We start from the raw sequence: 26,278 nt of genomic DNA on the forward strand, positions 1-26,278 counted from the left end.
ACATTTTTTTTTCTTTTTTTGCAGGTGCAGTGTTGACGCAAAAGTTTGGCCCATCAAGTTGGTGTGCGTGGCCTGTAATAAAATATGTCGTCTTCTGGTAGCCCGCCCTTCGGTTCACAAACTGAGGTATTTTTTTTTTTTTTTTTTTTTTTTTAAAAAAAACAAAAAAATTTTTTAAATAAACGACATTTACACAGGTGGCCGAAACATCACAGGAGATGCTGCCAGAAGAGGACGGAAGGGGTGGAGAAATACACGGAGCGGGCGGTCAGAGTGTAAGTTTCATACAGGAATTGTTTACCACAGCACACCAAACACATAAGTAAATAATGTTTTTTTTTTTTTATTCACTAAAGGCTTCAACTTCTAGGGCTCACGATAGAGCTCCCCCAAGACCGTCCCAGGGTCGTCGTCGAGGTGGCGGTGGTCATACTGTAAGTTTATTTTTTTTTTTTTTTTTGTTTTTTTTTCATGTCAGTGTGAATTTTTGTCTATTTTTTTTTTAAATTTCTTTTTTCTTTCTTTGAACAGGCATCACAGCGTGCTCCCGATTCTGACGGTGAGGAGGCCGGATTTATCAACATCGACCTCCTCATCGATGAAGTTAGAGAGAGGGAGCCGCTGTGGAACATGGCTGACCGCCGCCACGCTGATACTATCGTAACCCGTCGACTCTGGGACGAGGTATGCCACGCAGCGGTAGAAGGTTGGGGGGAGCTCAATTCTCGTGGCCAGAAGAAACAGCGTAAGTATTCACAGTTCAGTAGGTTATGATGCAGGATGTAATGTGTTGTATACTAACCACTTTGTGTTTTCCACTTTCAGGTGACAAACTACAAAAGCGGTGGCGGTCTATCAGGGATCGCTTCAAAAAGGAGTTAAATCAAGAGATGCAGGCCCCGAGTGGATCCGGAGGACGCAGATCGAAGTACCGTTACTTTAGAGCGTTGTCGTTCCTCCGGACAACTATGGTGTGCAGAAGGTAAATATTCCCCAAAATATGTACAAAGTATAATATTTTATGTCTGATTTTTTTTGCCTTTTTTTTTTTTTCTGTGGCACTGTATAGCAATTAAATTAATTATTATTTTGTTTTTCCTCTTTTTACCAGCACCGTCTGCAGCACTCAGGAGCCTGCATCGAACCCGACAGGAGCGATCCCTGAACAGTCCGCCACTGGTGAACACACGCACAGACCCCACCCATCTGAACCTTCCCTTCCATCTACATCTGTCCCATCCACCTGCGCTGGAGCTTCCCGTGAGACTTCATTACCTGAAGCTGCTGGTGATGAGATAGCTTTTCCCCTACCCCACCCCTCTGACACTGCTGCCCTCAGTAGAACACCTTTGGGTTCTGGGCGTCAGCGTCATAGGGGTCAGGAAAAGAGCTATGCGCCCGAGTTCTTGCATCTAAATGCAGCCTTCCAGAACGCCATTCAATTATTATCAGAACAAAATCGTGCATCTTTTAGCTTCCTAAATGCCAATATGGAAAAAAATACACACGAATTATGCACGCGTCTGGACAGGCTGCATTTAGATGCAAGTAAATCACCCAATCATTGTTTTTTTCAAGCCGTACTAGAGCGCATGGAAAAGCTATCTCTTGACCATCAGATGCATGTAATGCAAGCCACACGGCAGGCTCTGGCGCAGGTTGACTCCCAACCACCTCCACCCACCCCTACAAGACCACCTGCCCCCCCTCCAGCCATTGTCCCTACTCCCCCTGCTGCCCAGTACCAGCCTGCTGCCCAGTACCAGCCTGCTGCCCAGTACCAGCCTGCAGCCCAGTACCAGCCTGCAGCCCAGTACCAGCCTGCAGCCCAGTACCAGCCTGCAGCCCAGTACCAGCCTGCGGCCCAGTACCAGCTCCCAACCACATCTGCCCCTACACTTCCTACCCACTACCACATCTCGCCTTCCACAGCCATCATGACCCCAACTCAAACCACTAATTCACCCGCCACCTCTTCTGTCTCCCAATCCCTCCACTCCACCCCTCAATCCTTACCAAATCCCATCCCATCTCCTGGTTTCCCTCTTGGTTTCTCTACCACACCTTCACCTTCTGTTACTTCCCCACCACCACCACCAACACCACTTTCCACCCTCAATACTCCAACTGTGCGTGTGTTCCCACCTGTCAGCCCCTCCAGTACTATCTCCACCCCAAGCCCAAGATATACCAATTTATAATTTATGTTAGTAATAAAAATAAAAGTTTTTTGTTGAAAATTATTTATTTGTTCTTGTTTTTTTTGGGGGGAATATTATTTTGCAAGTTAAGTAAATAAAAAGGTAATACAAAAACATAACATGTAGTAATTTGACGTTGTAAAAATTACAAATTTTTAAAGCGAGTGAAAGCTTAAAATTAACAAGGTTAACAAGATATTTTTTAATTTATTTTTAACTATTTTTATTTGTTATAAAACTAAACAAAAATCTTACACCATTTGATCTTGCCAATCTACTCTACCTTCTGGGGACACAAAATAGTCAGCATATTTGTCACGGATTGTTGAACAGGCAACACTACTCCTAAATCCAGGACTGGTGTAGTCAGACAAAGTGGTGGATTCCAAACTATGGTCATCCAAGGACAAAGGTTCCTTTGTTAAAACAAAATTGTGCAGTACCACACATGCTTTCACAATTTCATCCACAGTTTCAATGTTTAAATTAATGGCTGTTAACAACACTCGCCATTTGCTGGTTAGTATCCCAAAGGAGCATTCCACCATTCTTCTGGCTCTGGATAATCTGTAATTAAATATTTTTTGTGTTTGCGTCAATCCACGGCTTGCATATGGCTTCAATAGATGTTGGGAGAGTTGAAAGGCTTCGTCGGCCACAAAAACAAAGGGCATTGGGGGCTCACATGTGCCAGGAAGAGGTCTTGCAGGAGGGAAATCAAAAGTATTCCCATAGATTCGCCGACCCATTGGGGACATTTTAAAGACCTGAGAGTCATTGGATCTCCCATATGCGCCAATGTCCACTGAGATGAATTTGTAGTCCGCATCCGTTATTGCCATTAGGACAATTGAGAAATATTTTTTATAATTGTAGTATTCTGACCCCGAAGCAGCTGGTTTCACAATTCTGATATGTTTGCCGTCCACTGAGCCAAGGCAATTTGGAAACTGACAAATGTTATAGTATTGTTCAGCAATTGCAAGCCATCTGTCCCTGGTGGGCTGGGGGATGAAATCATCATGGAGGCAATCCCACAAGGCTTGGCAAGTGTCTCTAATGATTCCCGAGATGGTGGAAATTCCTAGTCGAAACTGGTAGTGGAGGGATGAAAGCGACTCTCCAGTTGCAAGGAATCTGTAAAGGAAAGACAATAATTATAAAAAAATAATAGCAAACACATTACAGTTAAAAGTCAATTTACAGGAGGATACAATTTAAAAAAAAAAAACTTACCTAAGCGTAACCAGCAAACGCTCCTCGGGTGTTATAGAGAACCGGCTGTAGGTGTCCGTTTTACGGATGTTGTCCGCAACAAGGCCAAGGAGGACATCAAAATTAATCACTGACATCCGGACATAGCTTGTGAATTTTTCATGGTTTCCACGGAGCTCCAGGTATAGGGTTGAAAACACCCCACGTGTCAGTCTCTGGGCAGTCAGGGGATGGATCCAAAAGCGTCGATGTCGCTGACGCCTCAGTCGCTGTCGCTCCTTTTCTCTGACGATGATAGCCAAGCGATTTGCCTCAAATATAAAATCTGCAGCGATCTTTGTGTAATTTGCAAGAATAGCATCCATGGTTTCTGCTTGCCTCTGTCTTCATTCTGTCATATATGCTTCAAAATACTGTATATATACTATATGTTCCCAATAGCCAATCAGAATACGGAACTCGTTAATTGTTTGTTTAGTGTTAAAAAAACGGATCCGTCAAAAAACGGACACAACGGATGCAAAACGGATGCAAACCGGACCCACCGGATCCGTTTTTTAACGGATCCGTCATAAACGGATCCGCTTAAAAACGGATCCGGTAGGTCCGGTTTGCTCCGGTTTGCACAACAAAAACGGAAACGTTGGATACGGCAAAAAAAAGGACTGTGCCTGAATACAGAAAACTGATGTGTGAAAGTAGCCTTATAGGTTCTAAGGGGACTTTAATTGTAAATGCGAAGGGCTGCTGATAAGTCTTTGACTTTGTGATTTTTTTTGTTTCTATGGTAACGAATGTTACATCACATGAAAGCCTTAGATGTCTAATATATGTTTTCAAACTTTTGTGTTTGTTGCCTATGGCAACAGTGTTTACACACGAGGGAAAACAAAATGGCGGAGTCTAATGCAATATTCTCAGTAACTGAGAGCAGAGGAGTGATAAAATTCTTGTTTTTGCAAGGAAAGTCCAAAAAGGATATTCATGGTGATATGTCGCAGACATTGAGGAATCAATACCCTTCATATTCCACAGTTACGAACTGGGTTGCCAAATTTAAAACTGGCCACTTCAGCACCAATAATGAGGAACGTCCTGGACGACCGAGACTGGTTGTTGTTCCGGAGATCATCGATGCTGTGCACAATCTCATACTGGAGAATCAACAAATTTCAGCTAAAGTAAGAGCTTCCTCATGTCCAAATGTTCATGGATAATGAGACAAACATGTTCACGGGAAATCCCCATAATGCATGCTATCTGCAAAGTGGGCCCCAAATGTTTGACAAGAAATCAGGGAAGCATGCGAGTGAAAACTTCCCGGTCCATTTGTCAGTGTTTCCGGACTAATAAGAACTTCCTTGATCGACTGGTTACTATGGATGAGACCTGGATTTATTTGTATGACCCTGAAAACAAGCAGCAATCAAAAGAGTGGGGGCACAGTGGTTCTCCTCGTCCAAAGAAGTTCAAGGGGCAAAAATCAGCCACTAAGGTGATAGCGTCTGTGTTCTGGGATAAAGAGGGTGTGCTGCTAGTGGACTACCTTCAAAAGGGTTCCACCATCAATCCAAGGTATTACATTGAACTTTTGGTTAAATTTAAAGGTAAGGTGTCGCGGATTTATATAATCCAAACAATGATTACTTGTAAGGTAACATGCAGTTATAATGTTATCTTGCTTTAAATAAAGATGTCTTTCCGTTTTTATAATCCGGGAAAGCTGGCAATGGGGGCTGCCATTTTACATTCCAAGTTCTAGCACGACAGTGCAGGCTCGATTTACAGCACCTCATGGACATAGGCGTAAGTGGTCAGATTCCGATCCTATTAGTTCTATTACAACTGTCCTGCTGTGAAACGGTAACGCATATGTGGGCTGCCCAATTCACAGCCGTGGGTGTGTTCAGCCAACGTTTTTCCATAGCTCACGCTTTGGGCTGGGCCGCATTTTTCCCCTACAGCCAGGATCTGAAAGAGCAAGCAGTACCATCCTAACAGATCCTAGAACAGTGCCGTTACTGACAGCTGGAGCGGCGTGCAGCGGTTAAGAAGCGGCATGCAGTAGTGGATTACCCTCTCCAATGACACCCCCTCCCCCTCACTCTACCTAGCCCCGCTCTCTCCCCGACGCTGGCGTGCATGCAGCAGAGCTGTGTGTGTGTTTGTGTGCGCGTATGCAGAGCATGTGAGTACCGGTGCCCCTCCCCCCAGTGCCGCTGCTACCGTCTCCAATGACATCCCCCCACTCTCCTTACTGCAGCCACTACTAGCGTGCATGCAAAGCAGTGCGTGAGTACCGTTGCCCCTCCCTTGCCGCTGTGTATCTAATCCTCTCTTATGTGATACTGTCTGCTGAGTTGCTGTATCTAAACTTATCCTGTCTGATACTGTCTTCTGAGCTGTGTATATAATCCTGTCCTGTGTGGTACTGTCTGCCGAGTTGCTGTATCTAATCCTATCCTGTGTGATACTGTCTGCTGAGCTGTGTATATAATGCTATCCTTTAACAGAGAGAGATAGCGGAGAGGGGTTTTAGATAACCGCGCCAGAGATCCCAGATGTAAGCTTGAATCAATGTACTCTTTATTTCAGCATAGGTCTACGCGTTTCAGGGGTCTCAGCCCCCTTCCTCAGGACCAGCAAGCACAAGATACATCAATCTTGTGTATCTTGTGCTTGCTGGTCCTGAGGAAGGGGGCTGAGACCCCTGAAACGCGTAGACCTATGCTGAAATAAAGAGTACATTGATTCAAGCTTACATCTGGGATCTCTGGCGCGGTTATCTAAAACCCCTCTCCGCTATCTCTCTCTGTTATCTGCCAAATCAGGGTACTGCTGCCGTTGATCTATATATGCGGTTACAGGAGTTGTGCCTTTCACAACCACAATCGGTGAGTAGGATTACTTCTCATTATACCCCCTGTTTATCAGGGTAAGACCCTATGTGCTTTTTTTCCCACAGGTTCCTTGCCTTTGTGGTGACACTTTAGACATTTCTGCTCACAAGCAAAATGGCTCCGCACTGTGATCCTAAATTACCTTCTCTTATCCTTTTGGAAACCCCAAGGTTGGGAGGGGGAGGTGACATCACACACAGGAGAGCAGATTCTGCCCACTTTACTGCAGCTGTAATGTGAGATATTTCTACAGTGGGATTTCTGTAGGATTTCAGCAGCTGCTCCCCCTAGTGTTTAAGAGTGGAAAATATCATTTATTTTTTTATTTATATTTTGCTCAATTAACAACAAATAATACTATTTAAACAAAACATTAATACTTTCCTTTTTATCAGTTATTTAAATTTTTTTTTTTTATGACACCTTCCTTTTAAGGCAGCTCTGAAGGCCAAAGGCGTGGCAAACTATCCAAAGTAATCTTGTTCCTGCAAGACACCGCCTCCGCTCACACTGCACAAGCGACCACGGCAAAACTGGCAGAGCTGGGCTTTCAGCTGGTTGACTACCCACCTTATTCACCAGATCTAGCTCCCTCCAACTCATCTGTTTAAAAACCTAAAGAAACACCTCATGGGTACCAAAGGTCACACCATTTCTGATGCCATGGCTGCTACGGATGCCTGGTTTGAGGCACAACTAAAATTCTTCTTTTTGCTTGGCTTACAGAACTTGGAATACCGATGTAAGAAGTGTGTTGACATCAGTGGAGAGTGTGTGGAATGAATGTAAAGTTCATCATCCTATCTCGTTTCTTTCTGGGAAAAGCAAAGACTTATCAGCAGCCCCTCATACTTACTAAATTGCCCCAATAACCTGACATCCAAAACATTTTTTTCCCAATAAAGTCTGAGTATCTAAACTAATGTTCTTCATTTCTGATCCTCCATTTACTTTTTGGTCGCCTAACCTGTTCCCTCATTATGGCATTATATATCTTGGATACAATACTCTTATTACTACAATTTCTCACTAACAAAGCTTTAAGTGTTCACTAATTTTTCCACAAGTATATCCATTATTCCTCTGTAAGGCCTGACATAATAATGTAAGCCTATTCTCTTGGCCTTTTTGTTTTTGTTCTTTTTAGATAATATGACCTCCTCGTTGTTTTCCTTCCTTTCCTCGGCTGTTTATTTCACCACACAAGGTCCTTGATGACATTTTCTATGATTTTAACCCCTTCATCCCCAGCCTGTTTTCACCTTTGTGACCGGCCTTTTCTTGCAATTCTGACCAGTATTACTTTATGAGGTTATAACTCTGGAGCTTCAAGAGATCTCACTGCTTCTGAGATCCTCTTTTCGAAATATATTGTACTTCATGACATTTGTAAATTCAGGACAATTTTTTTTTTTTTGCATTTATTTGTGAAAATATCGTAAATTTGGTCAAATTTGTAAAATTTCGCAATTTTCAAACTTTTCATTTTTATTCTATTAAACCAGAAACTTATGTAAAAAATTAGTTAATAAATAACATTTCCCACATCTCTACTTTACATCAGCGGAATTTGTGAAACACATTTTTCTTTGTTGCTCCATTGGGAGACCCAGACAATTGGGTGTATAGCTTCTGCCTCTGGAGGCCACACAAAATATTACACTTTAAAAAGTGTAACCCCTCCCCTCTGCCTATACAGCCTCCCGTGGACCACGGGCTCCTCAGTTTTATGCTTTGTGTGGAAGGAGGCACACATCCACTCATAGAAAAAAAAAAAAGATTTCTCATACATAGTATGACGGATGGAAGAAAAGAGGTTCCCTATGGGGTCCCCGGCATGCTCCCTTCTCACCCCACTATGTCGGCGGTGTTGTTAAGGTTGAGGTACCCATTGCGGGTACAAAGGCTGGAGCCACATGCCGTCTCCTTCGCCATCCCTTATGCGGCTCTGGGAGAAGTAGGAGCCTCACCGGTCATTCACCTGCTGAGACCGTGCTCCATCCGCAGCCCCTGGTGGAACCTGCTGGACCGGAGCGTTTTCATCCCCAGGCACCGGGCCCTGCACCTTGAAGGTACTCTGTGTCCCCAAGTGGGGACGGTACGGGGAGAGAGGTCGCCTTTCTCCCCAGTAGCGCCGTCCGTTGTTTTTTCATCGGACTTCCGCGCCGACCGTGCCTGCTGGCCGGGCACGGCCTTAAATTTAGTCCCCGGCTTCATCGCGGCCTAGTCGCGAAAAATCCCGCCCCGGGCCTGCCTGTCAGGGGTAAGGGCGGGATTACCGACAGAGGGCTGGAGCATCTTTGCATGTCTCCCCTCCCCTCTAATGGACCACTATGGGGCCCTCCAGATTCCCGCCTTTGGCCGGCGCCGCCCATGGCTCCACTCCCCCCTTGAGAGCTCCGGCGGCCATGTTTGGCATTCTGCCGGTGTATGCTGCAGCTGCACAGCTCTACAGCTCCGGGGGACCCACGACAGGGAATCTGGAGGACACCAGCGGTTGGTAAGCCGCACCGATCACCCGGTGCTGGTTCCCCTAGGGTGCCGTGAGATATATATATATATATATATATATTATATATATTCGGAACGGCTGTATAACCCTTTCCCATATACCCTCAGTGGTCGCTCTCCTGAGGGACACTTATTGCTTACAGCATGTCGTCCACAAGGAGCAAAGCCCCTAAGGCACAGGTTTTTTTCGCAGCCTGTACCTCTTGTGGGGCTATGTTGCCTGCGGGATCCACCTACCCTCACTGTGATCAATGCTCGACTCCTGCCACGCTTGCTCAGCCGGAGCCTAGGACACTTGTGGGCCCCTCGGCTCATGTAGATCCCCCTGCTCCTCCTGAGCAGGCTGCAGGGACAGAGTCACCGTCATTGGCCTCTTTCGCTGAGAAACTCTCTCAGTCACTTTCTCAATCCATTGCACAGTCTATGGACAAATGGTCATCTAAGCTCCTTGAGGCATTGCAGTCCAGACCGGGCTCTTCACAGGCACCGGCCCCTGTTAGTTTGTCTCCTCCAGGGCCTTCTCGGTCCGCGCCGCAGAGCGCTCCCAGGATAGCCCCTAGGTCCCAGGCGGAGGACTCCTGCCCGGATCGCAGTCCCAGACCGGCTAAGCGGCCTCGCTGGGACTCTTCCCCGGCCTCCTCACGCTGCTCTGGATCTCAGCTTAAGGACTCTCAGGATGACGAGGCGGACGTGGGAGCTCAGGGCTCTGACCCTGACTTCGCCCTCAACCTTGATACCCCTGAGGGGGACGCCTTAGTAAATGATCTTATTTCGTCCATCAACCAGGGGTTGGATCTCTCTCCCCCGCCTCCACCTGTAGAGGAGTCGGCTTCTCAGCAGGAGAAACACCAATTTCGATTCCCCAAACGTACGCGCAATACGTTTTTTGATCACTCTAACTTCAGGGACGCTGTCCAGAAGCCCAGAGCGGTCCCGGACAAGCGTTTTGCTAAAAGGCACTCTGACACGCGTTATCCCTTTCCACCTGAAGTCGTTAAGGGCTGGGCACACTCTTCCAAGGTGGATCCTCCAGTCTCTAGATTGGCTGCTAGGTCCGTTGTGTCTGTTGCCGATGGCTCATCCCTGAAGGATGCCACTGACAGACAGATAGAGCTCTTGGTGAAGTCTATCTATGAGGCCATGGGCGCGTCTTTCTCCCCGGCCTTTGCGGCTGTGTGGGCTCTCCAAGCAATCTCGGCTTGTCTGACTGAGATTAATGCTGTCACACGGAATTCTGCTCCGCATGTTTCTTCCTTGACCTCTCAGGCATCAGCTTTTTCGTCCTACGCCATGAACGCCGTCCTGGACTCCACTAGCCGTACGGCTGTAGCATCTGCTAACTCCGTGGCAGTCCGCAGGGCCATGTGGCTGTGCGAATGGAAAGCAGACTCTGCTTCCAAAAGGTTCTTAACTGGTTTGCCTTTTTCTGGCGAACGTTTATTTGGCGAACGATTGGATGAGATTATTAAGGAATCCTCGGGAAAGGACTCCTCCTTACCCCAGTCCAAACCTAAGAGACCTCAGCAGAGAAAAATCCAATCGAGGTTTCGGTCCTTTCGTCCCTCCGCCAAGCCCCAATCCTCTTCGTCCAACCGGCCGGAGAAAGGCCAGAGGAACTTCTATGCGTGGCGGTCCAAGTCACGCCCCCAAAAGGCCGCAGGAGGCACTGCCTCCAAGACGGCCTCCTCATGACTCTCGGCCTCACCTAGCCACATCCTCGGTCGGTGGCAGGCTCTCCCGCTTTGGCGATGCCTGGTGGCCACATGTTCAAGACCGATGGGTGAGAGACATTCTGTCTCATGGTTACAGGATAGAGTTCAGCTCCCGACCTACGGCTCGTTTCTTCAGAACCTCTCCACCCCCCGCACAGGCCGAAGCACTTTTTCAGGCAGTGGACGCTCTAAAGATCGAAGGAGTTGTGATTCCCGTTCCCCTTCAGGAACGTGGTCGCGGATTTTACTCCAACTTGTTTGTGGTGCCAAAAAAGGACGGGTCATTCCGTCCCGTTCTGGACCTCAAGCTACTCAACAGACATGTGAGAACCAGACGGTTTCGGATGGAATCTCTCCGCTCGGTCATCGCCTCGATGTCACAAGGAGACTTCCTAGCATCGATCGACATCAAGGATGCTTATCTCCATGTGCCGATCGCACCCGAAAATCAACGTTTCCTGCGTTTCGCCATCGGGGACAAACACCTCTAGTTCGTGGCATTGCCTTTCGGCCTGGCGACAGCCCCACGGGTTTTCACCAAAGTCATGGCATCCGTCGTGGCGGTCCTGCACTCTCAGGGCTACTCGGTGATCCCCTACTTAGACGATCTCCTAGTCAGGGCCCCTTCTTGGGTGGCGTGTCAACAAAGCCTTACCGTCGCTCTGGCGACTCTCCAGCAGTTCGGGTGGATCATCAATTTCCCAAAATCCAAGTTGACACCGACCCAATCACTGACTTACCTCGGGATGGAGTTTCATACCCAGCCAGCGTTAGTCAAGCTACCGCGGGACAAACAGCTTTCTCTGCAGGCGGGGGTGCAATCACTTCTTCGGAGTCAGTCACACCCCTTAAGGCGCCTCATGCACTTCCTGGGGAAGATGATTGCAGCTATGGAGGCAGTGCCGTTCGCGCAATTCCATCTACGGCCACTCCAATGGGACATTCTTCGCAAATGGGACAAGAGTGCGACTTCCCTCGACAAGAACATCTCTCTTTCCCTTGCAACCAAAACATCACTTCAGTGGTGGCTCCTACCCACATCTCTGTCTCGGGGAAAATCCTTCCTACCCCCAACCTGGGCCGTGGTCACCACGGACGCGAGCCTGTCAGGTTGGGGAGCGGTTTTTCTCCACCACAGGGCTCAAGGAACCTGGACTCTGATAGAATCGTCCCTTCAGATCAATATCCTGGAGATAAGGGCAGTATATCTAGCCCTATTGGCTTTCCATCGGTGGCTGGAGGGCAGACAGATCCGAATCCAGTCGGACAACGCCACTGCCGTCGCCTACATCAACCACCAAGGCGGCACTCGCAGTCGTCAAGCCTTCCAGGAAGTCCGGCGGATTCTGCAGTGGGTGGAAGCCACAGGCTCCACCATCTCCGCAGTTCACATCCCGGGCGTAGAAAACTGGGAAGCAGATTTTCTCAGTCGTCAGGGCATGGACGCGGGGGAATGGTCTCTGCATCCAGACGTGTTTCGAGAGATCTGTCGCCGCTGGGGAACGCCGGACGTCGATCTCATGGCGTCGCGACACAACAACAAGGTCCCGGCCTTCATGGTACGGTCTCAGGATCACAGAGCTCTGGCAGCGGACGCTTTAGTCCAGGATTGGTCGCAGTTTCGACTGCCTTATGTGTTTCCCCCTCTGGCGATGCTGCCCAGGGTACTACGCAAGATCAGGTCCGACTGCCGTCGCGCCATTCTCGTCGCTCCAGACTGGCCGAGGCGGTCGTGGTATCTGGATCTGTGGTATCTCACGGTGGGTCAACCGTGGGCACTTCCAGACCGCCCAGACTTGCTGTCACAAGGCCCGTTTTTCCATCTGAATTCTGTGGCCCTCAACCTGACTGTGTGGCTATTGAGTCCTGGCTCCTAGCGTCTTCAGGGTTATCTCAGGATGTCATTGCCACCATGAGACAAGCCAGGAAGCCAACGTCCGCCAAGATCTATTACAGGTCTTGGCAAATCTTCCTATCCTGGTGCGCTGATAACGGCTTTCCGCCATGGCCGTTTGCCTTACCCACATTCCTTTCATTCCTACAATCTGGAATGGACAAGGGTTTGTCCCTCGGCTCTCTCAAGGGCCAAGTATCGGCGCTATCCGTGTTTTTTCAAAAGCGTCTAGCCAGGCTTCCGCAGGTCCGCACGTTCCTGCAGGGGGTCTGCCACATGGTCCCACCTTACAAACGTCCGTTGGAACCTTGGGATCTTAACAGGGTCCTGACGGCTCTTCAAAAGCCGCCTTTTGAGCCGCTGCGGGATGTCTCTCTCTCCCGTCTTTCGCAGAAGGTGGCCTTCCTGGTGGCAGTCACATCACTTCGGAGAGTGTCTGAGCTTGCAGCGCTGTCATGCAAAGCCCCCTTCCTGGTTTTTCACCAGGATAAGGTGGTTCTGCGTCCTGTCCCGGAATTTCTCCCTAAGGTGGTATCCCCTTTTCATCTAAATCAGGATATCTCCTTGCCTTCCTTTTGCCCTAATCCAATTCACCAGTGTGAAAAGGATTTGCACTCTTTGGATCTAGTGAGAGCACTCCGGTTCTACGTGTCTCGCACGGCGCCCCTGCGCCATTCAGATGCGCTCTTTGTCCTTGTCGCTGGCCAGCGTAAGGGCTCTCAGGCCTCCAAGTCAACCTTGGCTCGGTAGATCAAGGAACCGATTCTCGAGCCCTACCGTTCTTCTGGGCTTCCGCTCCCTTCAGGGCTGAAAGCCCATTCTACCAGAGCCGTAGGTGCTTCCTGGGCATTGCGGCATCGGGCGACGGCTCAGCAGGTGTGTCAGGCAGCTACGTGGTCTAGTCTGCACACTTTCACGAAGCACTATCAAGTGCATACCTATGCTTCGGCAGACGCCAGTCTAGGTAGGCGAGTCCTTCAGGCGGCGGTTGCCCACCTGTAAGAGGGGGCCGTTTTCGGCTCTTTTGATTGAGGTATTCTTTTACCCAGCCAGGGACTGCTCTTGGACGCCCCAATTGTCTGGGTCTCCCAATGGAGCGACAAAGAAAAAGGGAATTTTGTTTACTTACCGTAAATTCCTTTTCTTCTAGCTCCTATTGGGAGACCCAGCACCCACCCCTGTGCCCTTTGGGCTGGTTGTTCTTTTGTGTACACATGTTGTTGATGTTGAATTGTTCTTTTGGTTCATGGTCTTCAGTTCTCCGAACATCCTTCGGATTGAATTTACCCTAGACCAATTTATAAGTTTTCTCCTTCCTGCTTTTGCACCAAAACTGAGGAGCCCGTGATGCACGGGAGGGTGTATAGGCAGAGGGGAGGGGTTACACTTTTTAAAGTGTAATACTTTGTGTGGCCTCCAGAGGCAGAAGCTATACACCCAATTGTCTGGGTCTCCCAATAGGAGCTAGAAGAAAAGGAATTTACCGTAAGTAAACAAAATTCCCTTTTTTTTTGTTAGGAAGGGTTCAAAGTTCATCAGCAATTTCTAATTTTTCCACCAAAATTTACAAAACCATTTTTTAGGGACCAACATCCCATTTGAAGTGATTTTGAGAGGCCTAGGTGACATAAAATTCCACAAAGTGACTCCATTCTAACAACTGCACCCCTCAAACTGCTCAAAACCACTTCCAAGAAGTTTATTAACCCTTTAGGTGCTTCACAGGAACCAAAGCAATATGGAAGGAAAAAATTAAAATTGTACTTTTTCCCACAAAAATGTTACTTTAGCCATAACATTATTACAAAGTGTTGCAGAATTTCTCCTAAGTACGCTAATACTACATATGTGGCAGAAATCTACTGTTAAGGCGCATGTGGCAGTGCTCGGCAGAGAAGGAGCGCCATATTTGAGTTCAGATTTAGTTGGAATGGTTTGCAGGTGCCAGGTCACATTGGCAAAGCCCCTGAGGTGCCAGAAAAGCAGAAACCCCCCCACAAATGGCCCCATTTTACAAACTTAACCCCTCTATGAATTCATCGAGAGGTGCAGTGAGCATATTAACACTACAGATATCCAATTATCACAAGGGGAATAAGCACAAATGGCCCGGTAATGTGATATAAACTACATAGCAAGATACCATAACGTGGAAAAAAATCCTTAACACCAGAATAGAGTGATATCACATAGCATAAGGAATAGAACAATAAAAAAGTCCTAAAATGTAACTTTTAATAAATTCAACGATAAAAAATGACCTAGGTCCATTTATAAAACACACAATAAAAGAACATGAAGCATTACATTTGGACCACCAAGGTAGTTTCGCTCCTTTTAAATAAACCTTCCAACTGTCACCAAATGTCAATTAGCCTCGCTCTATGCGCCTTTCGCAGCAGAATAAGTCATAAGGGCTATTGATGAACTAAAGTTTGGTAAATCTCCTGGCTTGGACGGTTTGTCAAATGATTACTATAAAAAGTATTAATATCTTCTAGCCCCCTCGTTAGTCAGAGTCTTTAATCAGGCAATCCTATGTTATTACTACAGTATTATTATGTATTATTATAGCGCCATTCATTCCATGGCGCTTTACAAGTGAAAAGTTTATAGATAAAAAACAAGTACAATAATCATGAACATTACAAAAACAGACTGGTACAGGAGGAGAGAGGACTCTGCTCGCGAGGACTCACAGTCTACAGGGAATGGGCGAGGGTACAATAGGTGAGGCCAAAGCTGGTTGCGCACTGGTGTACTAGCCTGAGGGTTATTGTAGGTTGTAGGCTTTTCGGAATAGGTGGGTCTTCAGGTTCCTTTTGAAGCTTTCCACAGTAGGTGAGAGTCTGATATGCTGGGGTAGAACATTCCAGAGTATGGGGGAAGCGCAGGAGAAATCTTGTATGCGATTGTGGGAAGAGGAAATAAGAGTGGAGTAGAGAAGGAGATCTTGTGAGGATCTGAGGTTGCGTGCAGGTAGGTATCGGGAGACTAGGTCACAGATGTAAAGAGGAGACAGGTTGTGGATGGCTTTGTATGTCATGGTTACTGTTTTGAACTGGAGTCTTTGGGCATCTTTCCGTTTGACTCTGCCTGCATCATTTAAGATTCACAATGTCTTCCATAAGTCCTTGTTGAAGAAACATGTGGAGCCAGCAGTTCCTGCAGCAGCGCCTCCTGACCCTGTTTTGGTACAAGGGGATCTGGAGTATGAGGTTGAAAAAATTCTGGATTCCCGTCGCAGTAGGCATCAGCTTCAGTACCTTGTGAAATGGAAGGGTTATGGACAGGAGGATAACTCTTGGGTTGTGGCTTCTGACATTCATGCGGACAGGTTGGTTCGCGCCTTCCATCATGCTCATCCCGAGCGACCCGGTGGCGTGGGTGAGGGTTCGTTGACCCCTCCTCAAGGGGGGGATACTGTTGTGAATGTTAGTTATGTTTTGGCTGCTGGGAGGCTCCCTCTGGTGGCCGGGAATGGTTTGGACTTGGACCAGGTGTGTTGTGCAGTGGGTGTTTCCTTTGCTAACTATCTGCTTATTTAAATCCTGGTCTGATTGCAGGCTGTTGCCGGATGTTAGTTGTTCTTTGTATCTCCAGCCTGCTTCATCCTGCTCTACACCACATCTTCCCCAGATACGTGTTTGCTCTTTATTTATTGTCTGGTTCTTTTGTTTATCTGGGTTTGTCATTTGCTGTGGTTGGTTTCAGTTTATTTGCTTGCAGGGATTTTCCCCCTTAGTGGATTTTTGAGGAACTCCCTGCAGTTCTGTGTGGAGTATAGCTCCTTTGGGTCCATGTGTTTGTGGCTTGTTGACTTTGTTATGATTCTTGTTTTCTGTTCATTGGTATGACAAGGGCACCTGGTATAGGACGGAGTTCAAATCGTGCGATCTGAGGGCCTTTTTGTACTATCAGGAAGTTGGAATTTTGCAGGGTTTTTCTCTGGCCACCATCAGTCCCTTTCCTGTCCTTTCCTATTTTAGTCAGCGGGGGCCTCACCTTTTGCTAATCCTGTCATCTACCTGTGTATTGTGTTTTTCCTATATCACCGCAGTCTTTGAATGTGGGGGGCTAGCTATTCTTGTCTATTTTCTGAGGCAGAGAGTTATTCATCTTTCCTACCTTTAGGATAGCTAGCTTCTCCGGCTGGGTTCGCGGTGTACAGGATGTTAGTTCACCCCTCGGCTACTTCTAGTTGTGATGGTTAGTAAGGGGATGTATTACTCACAGCAAGTTGGGCTGCAGTGTGTACATCGCCCTGGCCAAAAACTGATGCTCTAGCAGGATACAGCTAAACCCCCACTAAGTGGAGACATCACAGGTGCAGGAGAAGCACATCACACACACACCTTCATGGAATGGAGGGGAGGTGACTGCTAGATGATAAAACTGCACACAAGTGGCTTGCATAGAGCGCTGTTCACATGCAGATGACACAGTCACAAACCCGCAGCCTATTAGGTAACGCCCTTCTATTAGATCAGGCGGGCTGCCAAGCCGTACTCCACTGTATATCATGCACGGACAGACACTCTACAATGCAAGGCCCAACAGAAAGGGGCCTGGCTGTATCCTGTACAAACAAAAAAATATGAGGTTTTTGTTGGTATTTATGGCCATAAAACGTAAGCCTACACCCTCGTCAAGGGACCTCATGTCTGTAGGTCCCTACACTAAATATAAAAAAAGCAACAATAAGAGGATAATGTCCTCCAAAAATCAAGTATTACTCACAGCAAGTTGGGCTGCAGTGTGTACATCGCCCTGGCCAAAAACTGATGCTCTAGCATCTGATTTTTGGAGGACATTATCCTCTTATTGTTGCTTTTTTTATATTTAGTAAGGGGATGGCGGCCAGATTAGTTGCCAATGCTCTTGTCACCTTTTGACAATGATTTGTGGTGGTCTTCCATGGTTCCGGATCATAACAGACGTGTGTCACAAGCACGAGATTATGGGCGGCGCTGTGATTGCATCGCAAGTGCCCGCCCATAATCTCGTGCAGCAGGACAAGATGGGAAATAGGTGACGTCGGGTCATCTGGCCAGCAAGTGCTTGCGCAGAACGCTGGAGGAAGAGGGGAAAGTGCGATCACGAGGTTATGGGCGGCACTTGCTGATGACACACAGCGCCGCCCATAACCTCGTGCCTGCGCAAAACGTCAGCAGCGGTCACACGTGCTGTCACGCTCCCGGTGTCCCAGCAGCCCTCCTTACCCACTGAGCCGGTTCCTGCATTGCACCACCGCTCTGTACCCACTGATCCAGTCGCACCTGCATCGCACCACCGCTCCGTACCCACCGATCCGGCCTCACCGTCATTGCACTGCTCCTTACCCACTGATCCACTCCACGTGTCCACCGGTCATGGCTGCCGCTCGTGCTCTCCTGTGTCCTGCTCCTGGTCTCATGAGTCTGACTCTGAGTATTAGCCTCATTCCTCTGTATAGGACCAGGCCGCGCCCACTCTCCTGGTTTTATGGACCCAGCACACCTGAAGCAGGATGTGACATACGGCTGTGCTGGATATATAAGACTGGCCTTTCCATAGGGGCGTTGCCTGATCAACGTGTCTAGAAGCTTTGTCTTTTGTGCTAGGTGCTCAGGCCCCCTGGTGCCGTGTCCTGTAGACTTCTTGTCTTTGCTCCCTGGTACCTGTGCCTGTCTTCCTTACCGTCCTGAAGAACTTTGTGACTCTGCTGACCTGGTTATACCTGTCCCGGCCACGCCAGTGCTCCGGCTGCCGTGTACCCTGCCCTCCGGTGGGATACTCGGTCCAGTGGATCCACCTTCTGGGCTTACCAGTCCTCCCTGCCCTGACACGTGCACACAGTGCACAGTCCCGCTACAGTTGCACAGCGCATGCGCGGGACCACGAGCGCCCAGGGGCGGCGTCCTGAGATATGAAATTCAGCGTTGGGGGGCGGCGTAAATCTGCTGGAGGAACAGCAACGGTCACCAGAGAGCCCGCCCCCATGGACCATTTACAAAATTTACATAGCAAAAGGTACAAGTTTATAAAGTATTTAATTTGGTTTAAAAGGGGCCACAAAAAGTACAGGAACCTTGCTAGAATGCAGCCCAGGAGCTGCAGAGGGAGAAACTTTTAGGTTTAAAGCAAAATTTCCGATGACAGGTTCCCTTTAGAAGCAAACGATGGGAGAAATTATTGCACAAATGATTTCTCTGCTCATGGATTAGCCGGGCAGCGGAGTTGAGGATAGATTGAAGGGGTGATTAGAGCGTTGGAAGGAAGACCGCCGAGGAGGGTGTTGCAGTAGTCTAGGCGGGTGATAATGAATTAGTTAGCACATTGTGTGGCAGAGTGATCTATAATCTCACTGCTCTTACAGTAAAGAATCCCCTGATGATGGTGAAGCATTTTTTCTCTAGAAGTATAGGATGACAATGCCACTAGTACAGGAGTAGAAGGCAAAAGATCAGTAGGAAAATCTCTTCTGTACTGTCTATTTATATATCTGTACATGTAGGTGTACATCTTTTTCTTCATCGTTCCTATGGGAGACCCAGACCATGGGTGTATAGCTTCTGCCTCCGGAGGACACACAAAGTACTACACTAAAAAGTGTAGCCCCTCCCTCCGAGCATATACACCCCCTGGTTAACCAAATATAGCCAGTTCAATGCTTTGTGTTCAGGAGGCATACATCCACACATGCATTCTCATCTGATTTTGATTTTTGGAAAGAGTTTGAAGAAAAGCGGGTCCAAGCCTGGACTCCCGGCATGTCCCTTCTCACCCCACTGTGTCGGTGGTGTTGTTAAGGTTGATTTCAGGGCTGGAGCCTTACATGCCGCGCTCCTTCACCATCCCTCCGGGGCTCTGGCTTGAACTGGGAGCCAGCACGGTTCTCCCTGCCTTGCAGGAGACGGTCTCCATCCGCAGCCCTTTCAGGATCCCGCCGGACGGAGCACTCATCCCTCAGGGACCTGGCCCTGCGTCTCACAAGCTAAGTATCTGAGACGTTATTATCGGGGGGTCCCTTGTACTTTATTGTTGGGGAGAGTGTGCTGTGTATCTATTGTGACATTTCCGGCCGGTTCTCTGGTTTTTACCTGAGAACCGCGCCGATGGTGCCTGCTCGCCGGCCGCATCGTTAAATTTAGGCCCCGGCTTCGCCTGAGGCCTAGTTTCGTTTTCACTGCCCCTGCATGCCAATCATGCAGAGGGACAGTGCGGCTCCGCCCAGCGACTGTTCAGAACAGGGGAGGGACACTCCTCTCTGAGGAAAGATTCCCTCCCCTGTATACCTCCTTGGCCCTCCGATCCCGCTCTTAGAGTTGGCCCCGCCCCCTCTCCTCGCTCCGGCGCCATTTTATCAGCGTTCTCATGCATGTCTGCATAACCACATTGTGACAGCGATCGGCGCTGGCCATCTCTCTGGGGGTCCGGGCTGTGGGATCTGGAGGGCACAGAGATGTCTCTATGTCAAACGGTCTGGCAAGCCACAACCTCCGGTTGTGGACCTGCTTATATACACTGTTTATATACTCTGCTGGGGGTCATTCTGGCCAGAGCCCCCACTTCAGCAGCATGTCTCACATCAGAGCAAGGCTGCAAGGCTGTACTTAATATGCACTGCATGTAGGCTCGTACTGCCTGTACCGAGCACATAACCACATTGTGATGCCTGCTCTAACATAGTGGTGCCTCAGCCTGGAGGCTCATCCCCAGTGGTCCCTCCGGCTGCTCCGGCTCCGGTGGCTGAACCCCCGGCTTGGGTAGAATCCCTCTCTCCAGGGGACAGCTGTCCCGGACACTGCTGAGCATGCATCAGCCCCCTTCTCAGGGCGCTTCTGCTGCTACGGCTCGCTCAGCAAAGCTCACAGAGGATTCTTCATCTGGTCTCAGACCCCGTCCTCCTAAAATGGAGACGCAGGGTCCCCTTTCCTTCCTCGTCCCGCGGCTCTGGTTCACGAGCTGACTCGCAGGACAAGGAGGATGCCTTTACTGGGGGCTCGGACGCTACTCCATGTACCTCATTGATCTGTCCGAAACTGACGCAGATGCTAATGATTTAATTGCGTCCATTATATTTGTACTGGACCTCAATCCGCCTGTATCAGGGGAGCAACCCTCTCTGGCAGAAAAGCATCAGTATACCTTGCCTAAGAGAACAAGGAGTGTGTTCCTTATCCACTCCAGTTTTTCAGGCCACTGTGACCAAGCCCAGAGCCTGTCCTGACAGACGCTTCCCAAAGCGTGGTTCTGATGACCGTTTTCCGTTTCCACCAGAGGTGGTCAAGGAGTGGGCTCATTCACCAAAGGTAGACCCTCCGGTGTCTAGACTCTCAGCCCGGAAAGTTGTATCAGTGGCTGATGGCAACTCCCTTAAGGATTCCACTGTCCGCCATCTGTATATGAGGCGGCAGGGGCCTCGTTCTCCCCATCTTTTGCAGCAGTGTGGGCTTCAGAGCCATCTCTGCTTCTCTAGAGGAGATGCATTCCCTCACCAGGGACTCTATGCCCGAGATGGTTGCCTTAACTTCCAGGTCTTCAGCCTTTTCATCCTATGCCATGTCTGCCATGCTGGAGGCTCCGCACTGCGGTGGCTTCGGCCAATTCTCTCGCTATCCATAGGATCCTGTGGCTTCGAGAGTGGAAGGCAGACGCTTCTTCAAAGAAGTTCCTTGCTGGGCTCCCATTTGCTGGGCCCAGGCTGTTCGGTGTACAACTGGATGAAATTATTCAGGAAGCTACTGGCGGGAAGAGTACTTCCACGCCACAAGCCAAAACCAGGAACCTGTACAGGGCAGGAACCAGTCGAGGTTTCGTTCCTTTCGTTCCTCCAACTGGTCGTCCTCTAAGCCCTCGGCCTCGTCCACTAACTCAGCCAAGGACCAAAAACCCAACTGGCGCACGAAGCCGCGTCCTCAGAAGACCGCAGGAGCTGCTGCCACTGAGGCAGCCTCCTCTTGACTATCTGGCCGCGCTAGCAACGTCCTTGGTCGGTGGTAGGCTCTCCCGCTTGGCGACATGTGGTTTCAACACGTCTCCGATCAGTGGGTGCGGGATATCATCTCCCACGGCTACAGGATAGAATTCTATCCAGCCCGCCAAACAGATTTTTTTCTGTCAACTCCCCCCTGCTCCAAGGCCGCCGCCTTCTCTCAGGCCGTGGCATCCTTGCAGGCCAACGGAGTAATTGTACCGGTTTCCGCCTGGGAACGGTTCAGAGGTTTCTACTCAAATCTCTACCTAGTCCCCTAAAGGGACAGTTCCTTCCGGCCCATCCTGGATCTCAGGCTTCTCAACAAGCATGTTCAGGTGCGGCTTTTTCGCATGGAGTCTCTCCGATCAGTCATTGCCTCAATGACCGAAGGAGATTCCTTGCATCCTCGACATCAGAGATGTCTATCTGCATGTGCCAATTGCAGTTTCGCACCAGCGTTGGCAACGTTTTGCAATCAGAGAGGAACATTTCCGATTCATGGCTCTTCCCTTCGGGTTAGCCATGGCCCCTCGAGTATTCATCAGGGTCATGGCAGCAGTGGTTGCGGTTCTGCACCTCCAAGGGTTGGCATCCCTTTTCCTGGACGGCCTTCTAGTCAAGGCTTCATCCTGTGCAGACCGTCAGCGGAGTGCCTCGCTCACTCTCGCCACTCTAGTCCAATTCGGGTGGCTTGTCATTCTGCCCAAGTCCACTCTGACTACGACCCAGAAGCTCACGTACCTAGGGATGCAATTCGAGACTCTGCCGGCACTTGTGAAGCTGCCTTTAGTCGAACAGCAGTCCCTCCACTAGCGGTGCGCTCTTTGCTGAGGCCCCACCGTCATTCCATCAGGCACCTAATGCAGCTGCTGGGTCAGATGGTGGCGTCAATGGAAGCGGTTCCCTTGCCCAGTTCCATCTGCGTACTGCAGCTGGACATTCTCCGCTGTGGGACAAGCGGACTTCCTTCTTGCACAGGTTAGTGGCTCTGTCGCCACATACCAGGGACTTCCTTCAGTGGTGGCTTCGGCCCCTCTCTCTTCAGGGACGCTCCTTCCTGGCCCCGTCCTGGGTGATCCGCACCACGGATGCCAGTCTATCCGGCTGGGGAGCGGTATATCTCTACCACAGAGCGCAGGGCACTTGGACTCCGTCCGAATCAGCCCTCTCGATCACTGTGCTGGAAATCAGAGCTGTGCTTCTAGCTCTCTTGGCCTTTCACCACCTGTTGGCGGGCAAGAACATTCGAGTCCAGTCAGACAACGCCACAGCGGTTGCCTACATTAACACCAGGGCGTGACACTCAGCCGCCTGGCACTGTTGGTATCCTTCAGTGGACGGAGGATTCCAGGTCCACCACATCCGCAGTCCACAACCCAGGCGTGGAAAACTGGGAGGCAGATTGTCTCAGCCGTCAAACCGTGGACAGCGGCAAGTGGGCTCTGCATCCGGCAGTGTTTCGTTTAATCTGCCGCAAGTGGGGCACTCCGGAAGTGGATCTTCTCTCCCACGATCCTCAGGCCTTTGCAGCAGACGTGCTGGTTCAAGATTGGTCCCAGTTTCGTCTGTCTTACGCGTTTCCCCCTCTAGCTCTTGCCCAGAGACCCGCGCAAGTTCAGAATGGGGGGCCGTCGGGTCATTCTCATTGCCAGACTGGCCCAGGCGAGCTTGGTACCCTGACCTGCTCCATCTGTCCGTTGAGGTGCTGTGGCATCTCCCGGACCGTCCAGACCTTCTCTCACAAGGTCCGTCTTTCCGCCAGAATTCTGCGGCTCTCAGATTGACGGCGTGGCTCTTGAGTCCTGGATCTTGACGACTTCTGGTATCCCTCCTGAAGTCATCTCCACTATGACTCGGGCTCGGAAGTATTCCTTGGCCAAAATCTATCACAGGACCTGGAGAATTTTCCTGTCCTGGTGTCGCCCTTCCGGCCATGCTTCTTGGCCTTTTTTCCTTGCCGACCCTCCGGTCCTTTCTACAGTCCGGTCTGCAGCTAGGACTATCCCTCAATTCCCTCAAGGGACCGGTCTCGGCTCTGCCAGTGTGTTTCCAGCGGCGTATCGCCCGGCTGGCTCAGGTGCGCTCCTTCATACAGGGCGCATCTCACATCATTCCACCTTACCGGCGGCCTTTGGATCCCTGGGACCTTAATCTGGTCCTCACGGCTTCCAGAAACCCCCCTTTTGAGCCTCTTAGGGAGGTTTCTTTGTCTCGTCTTTCACAGAAAGTGGTCTTTCTAGTGGCCATAACTTCCCTCGGGAGAGTCTCTGATTTGGCTGCACTCTCCTCGGAGTCACCTCTTTTGGTTTTTCATCAAAACAAGGTGGTTCTCTGTCCGACTCCGAACTTCCTCCCTAAGGTGGTTTCTCCTTCCACCTTAACCAGGACATTTCCCTGCCTTCCTTTTGTCCGGCTCCTGTTCATCGCTTTAGTTGCATATCCTGGATCTGGTGCGGGCGCTCCGGATCTATGTGTCTCGCACCGCTGTTCTTAGGCGGTGCACCTCTCTTTTTGTGCTGACCACAGGTCGGCGTAAGGGCCTCTCGGCTCTAAGCCGACCCTAGCTCGTTGGATTATGTCGGCCATTTCCGATGCCTACCAGTGTACTCAAGTGCCTCCCCCCGCCGGGGGATCAAGGCACACTCGACCAGAGCTGTCGGTGCCTCTTGGGTTTCAGGCACCAGGCTACGGCTCAGCAGGTCTGTCAGACTGCCACTTGGACTAGTCTGCATGCCTTTTCGAAGCACTACAAGTGCATGCTCATGCTTCGGCAGATGCGAGCTTGGGCAGACGCACCCTTCTGGCGGCTGTCGCCCATTTTTGCGAAGTTAGGTTTCGCCTACTTCTCAGTTTTCTGTTTATTCCCACCCATGGACTGCTTTGAGACGTCCCATGGTCTGGGTCTCCCATAGGAACGATGAAGAAAAAGAGAATTTTGTTTACTTACCGTAAATTCTTTTTCTTATAGTTCCATAATGGGAGACCCAGCACCCTCCCTGTTGGCAGGTTCTTGTTCCGCGTGTTATCACCGGCTGTTGTTGTAGACAGAGGCTCCGGTTGTTCCGGTTCTTGCTCTATCTCTACTTGTGGGTGGCTACTCTCCTTCAGCTTTTGCACTAAACTGGCTATATTTGGTTAACCAGGGGGTGTATATGCTCGGAGGGAGGGGCTACACTTTTTAGTGTAGTACTTTGTGTGTCCTCCGGAGGCAGAAGCTATACACCCATGGTCTGGGTCTCCCATTACGGAACTATAAGAAAAAGAATTTACGGTAAGTAAACAAAATTCTCTTTTTTCCAGACTGAATGACCCCAAGTTTCATAACCTGTTTTGTCAATGCAATACTGCAGATTATCATCATATAACTGACTGTATGGTAGAGGTCAATGGCAGTAATACTACATAAGAAATAAAGTTCACATTACAAATTTTTTAGTAACTGTTTTATCCATTTGCAGCTATGTTACAGCCTCTAAAATGCTGCTGCTGTGCAGGGGTTTGCAGAGAGTGACAGCCAACCAGAGAGATGGAGCAATAAATACAGAGAAAGTAAAAGAGTTGGTAGCTGCCCTGTGTGCCTCTATGGAAAGAAAGTTCCAAAGAATGGAATTTAACACTATACTGTCAGAAACTACACTACTTGACCCGAGGTTCAAAAAGCTGACCTTTAGTGATAATAGAGCTGTTGATGAGGCACTGCAAAGAATAACAGCAGCAGCGAGATGCAGCCTCACCAGCCAGCCACCTCCATCAGGAGGCCCAGAAGATGAAGTGGGAGCAGGGGCTCCACAAGTACAACAACCATAAATGTCTGCTGTTTCGAGGGTCTTGCGGGAGGCTGATGCTGGGGGAGGCTGGGAGGAGGGAGGCTGATGCTGGGGGAGGCTAGGAGAAGGGAGGCTGATGCTGGGGGAGGCTGGGAGGGGGGAGGCTGATGCTGGGGGAGGCTGGGAGGAGGGAGGCTGATGCTGAGGGAGGCTGATGCTGGGGGAGGCTGGGAGGCAAGAGGCTGATGCTGGGGGAGGCTGATGCTGAGGGAGGCTGGGAGGAGGGAGGCTGATGCTGGGGGAGGCTGGGAGGAGAGAGGCTGGGAGGAGAGAGGCTGATGCTGGGGGAGGCTGGGAGGAGAGAGGCTGATGCTGGGGGAGGCTGATGCTGGGGGAGGCTGGGAGGAGGGAGGCTGATGCTGGGGGAGGCTGGGAGGAGGGAGGCTGATGCTGGGAAAGGCTGGGAGGAGGGAGGCTGATGCTGGGGGAGGCTGATGCTGGGGGAGGCTAGGAGAAGGGAGGCTGATGCTGGGGGAGGCTAGGAGGGGGGAGGCTGATGCTAGGGGAGGCTGGGAGGGGGGAGGCTGGGAGGAGGGAGGCTGATGCTGAGGGAGGCGGATGCTGGGGGAGGCTGGGAGGAAAGAGGCTGATGCTGGGGGAGGCTGATGCTGGTGGAGGCTGGGAGGAGGGAGGCTGATGCTGGGGGAGGCTGGGAGGAGAGAGGCTGATGCTGGGGGAGGCTGGGAGGAGAGAGGCTGATATTGGGGGCAGAGAGGCTGATGCTGGGGGCAGAGAGGCTGATGCTGGGGGAAGCTGGGGGATAGAGGCTGATGCTGGGGGAAGCTGGGGGAGAGAGGCTGATGCTGGGTAAAGCTGGGGGGGAGAGGCTGATGCTGGGGGACGCTGGGGGGAGAGAGGTTGTTGCTGGGGGGGCTGGGGAAGAGAGGCTGATGCTGGGGGAGAGGCTGCTGCTGAAGGCGGGGGAGAGAGGCTGCTGCTGGGGGAATGGGAGAGAGGGGCCAATGCTAGAGACAGAGGACAAGGGTTGAGGGATAGTGCAATGACAAAATCGATGGGGGGAGTGTAAGGACTCAGAATGAGAGGGGGGCAGCATTGGGA

General features: G+C 50.1%; 2 protein-coding genes across 2 annotated transcripts in view; one reads left to right on the forward strand and one right to left on the reverse strand.

The window, feature by feature from the left end:
• The window catches only part of LOC142313125 (uncharacterized), a 149,721-nt gene that overhangs the window by 57,457 nt on the left and 65,986 nt on the right, over positions 1 to 26,278 (reverse strand). The gene's annotated exons all lie outside the window — the stretch shown is intronic.
• Positions 83 to 25,199, forward strand: LOC142310598 (uncharacterized). The gene is made up of 6 exons (XM_075348116.1): positions 83 to 126; positions 198 to 275; positions 357 to 434; positions 532 to 745; positions 826 to 982; positions 24,851 to 25,199. Exons 1-6 carry the CDS (start codon positions 85 to 87, stop codon positions 25,197 to 25,199), a joined length of 918 nt encoding a protein of 305 aa, XP_075204231.1. The 5' UTR covers positions 83 to 84.

Source organism: Anomaloglossus baeobatrachus, chromosome 5 (assembly GCF_048569485.1).
Source record: "Anomaloglossus baeobatrachus isolate aAnoBae1 chromosome 5, aAnoBae1.hap1, whole genome shotgun sequence".
NCBI lineage: Eukaryota > Metazoa > Chordata > Amphibia > Anura > Aromobatidae > Anomaloglossus > Anomaloglossus baeobatrachus.

Coding starts and splice junctions, on each gene's coding strand:
- LOC142310598 (XM_075348116.1), top strand. CDS start 85: ATGTCGTCTTCTGGTAGCCCGCCCTTCGGTTCACAAACTGAG. Junction 276..356: donor ACGGAGCGGGCGGTCAGAGT/GTAAGTTTCATA, acceptor TATTCACTAAAG/GCTTCAACTTCTAGGGCTCA. Junction 746..825: donor TCGTGGCCAGAAGAAACAGC/GTAAGTATTCAC, acceptor TTCCACTTTCAG/GTGACAAACTACAAAAGCGG.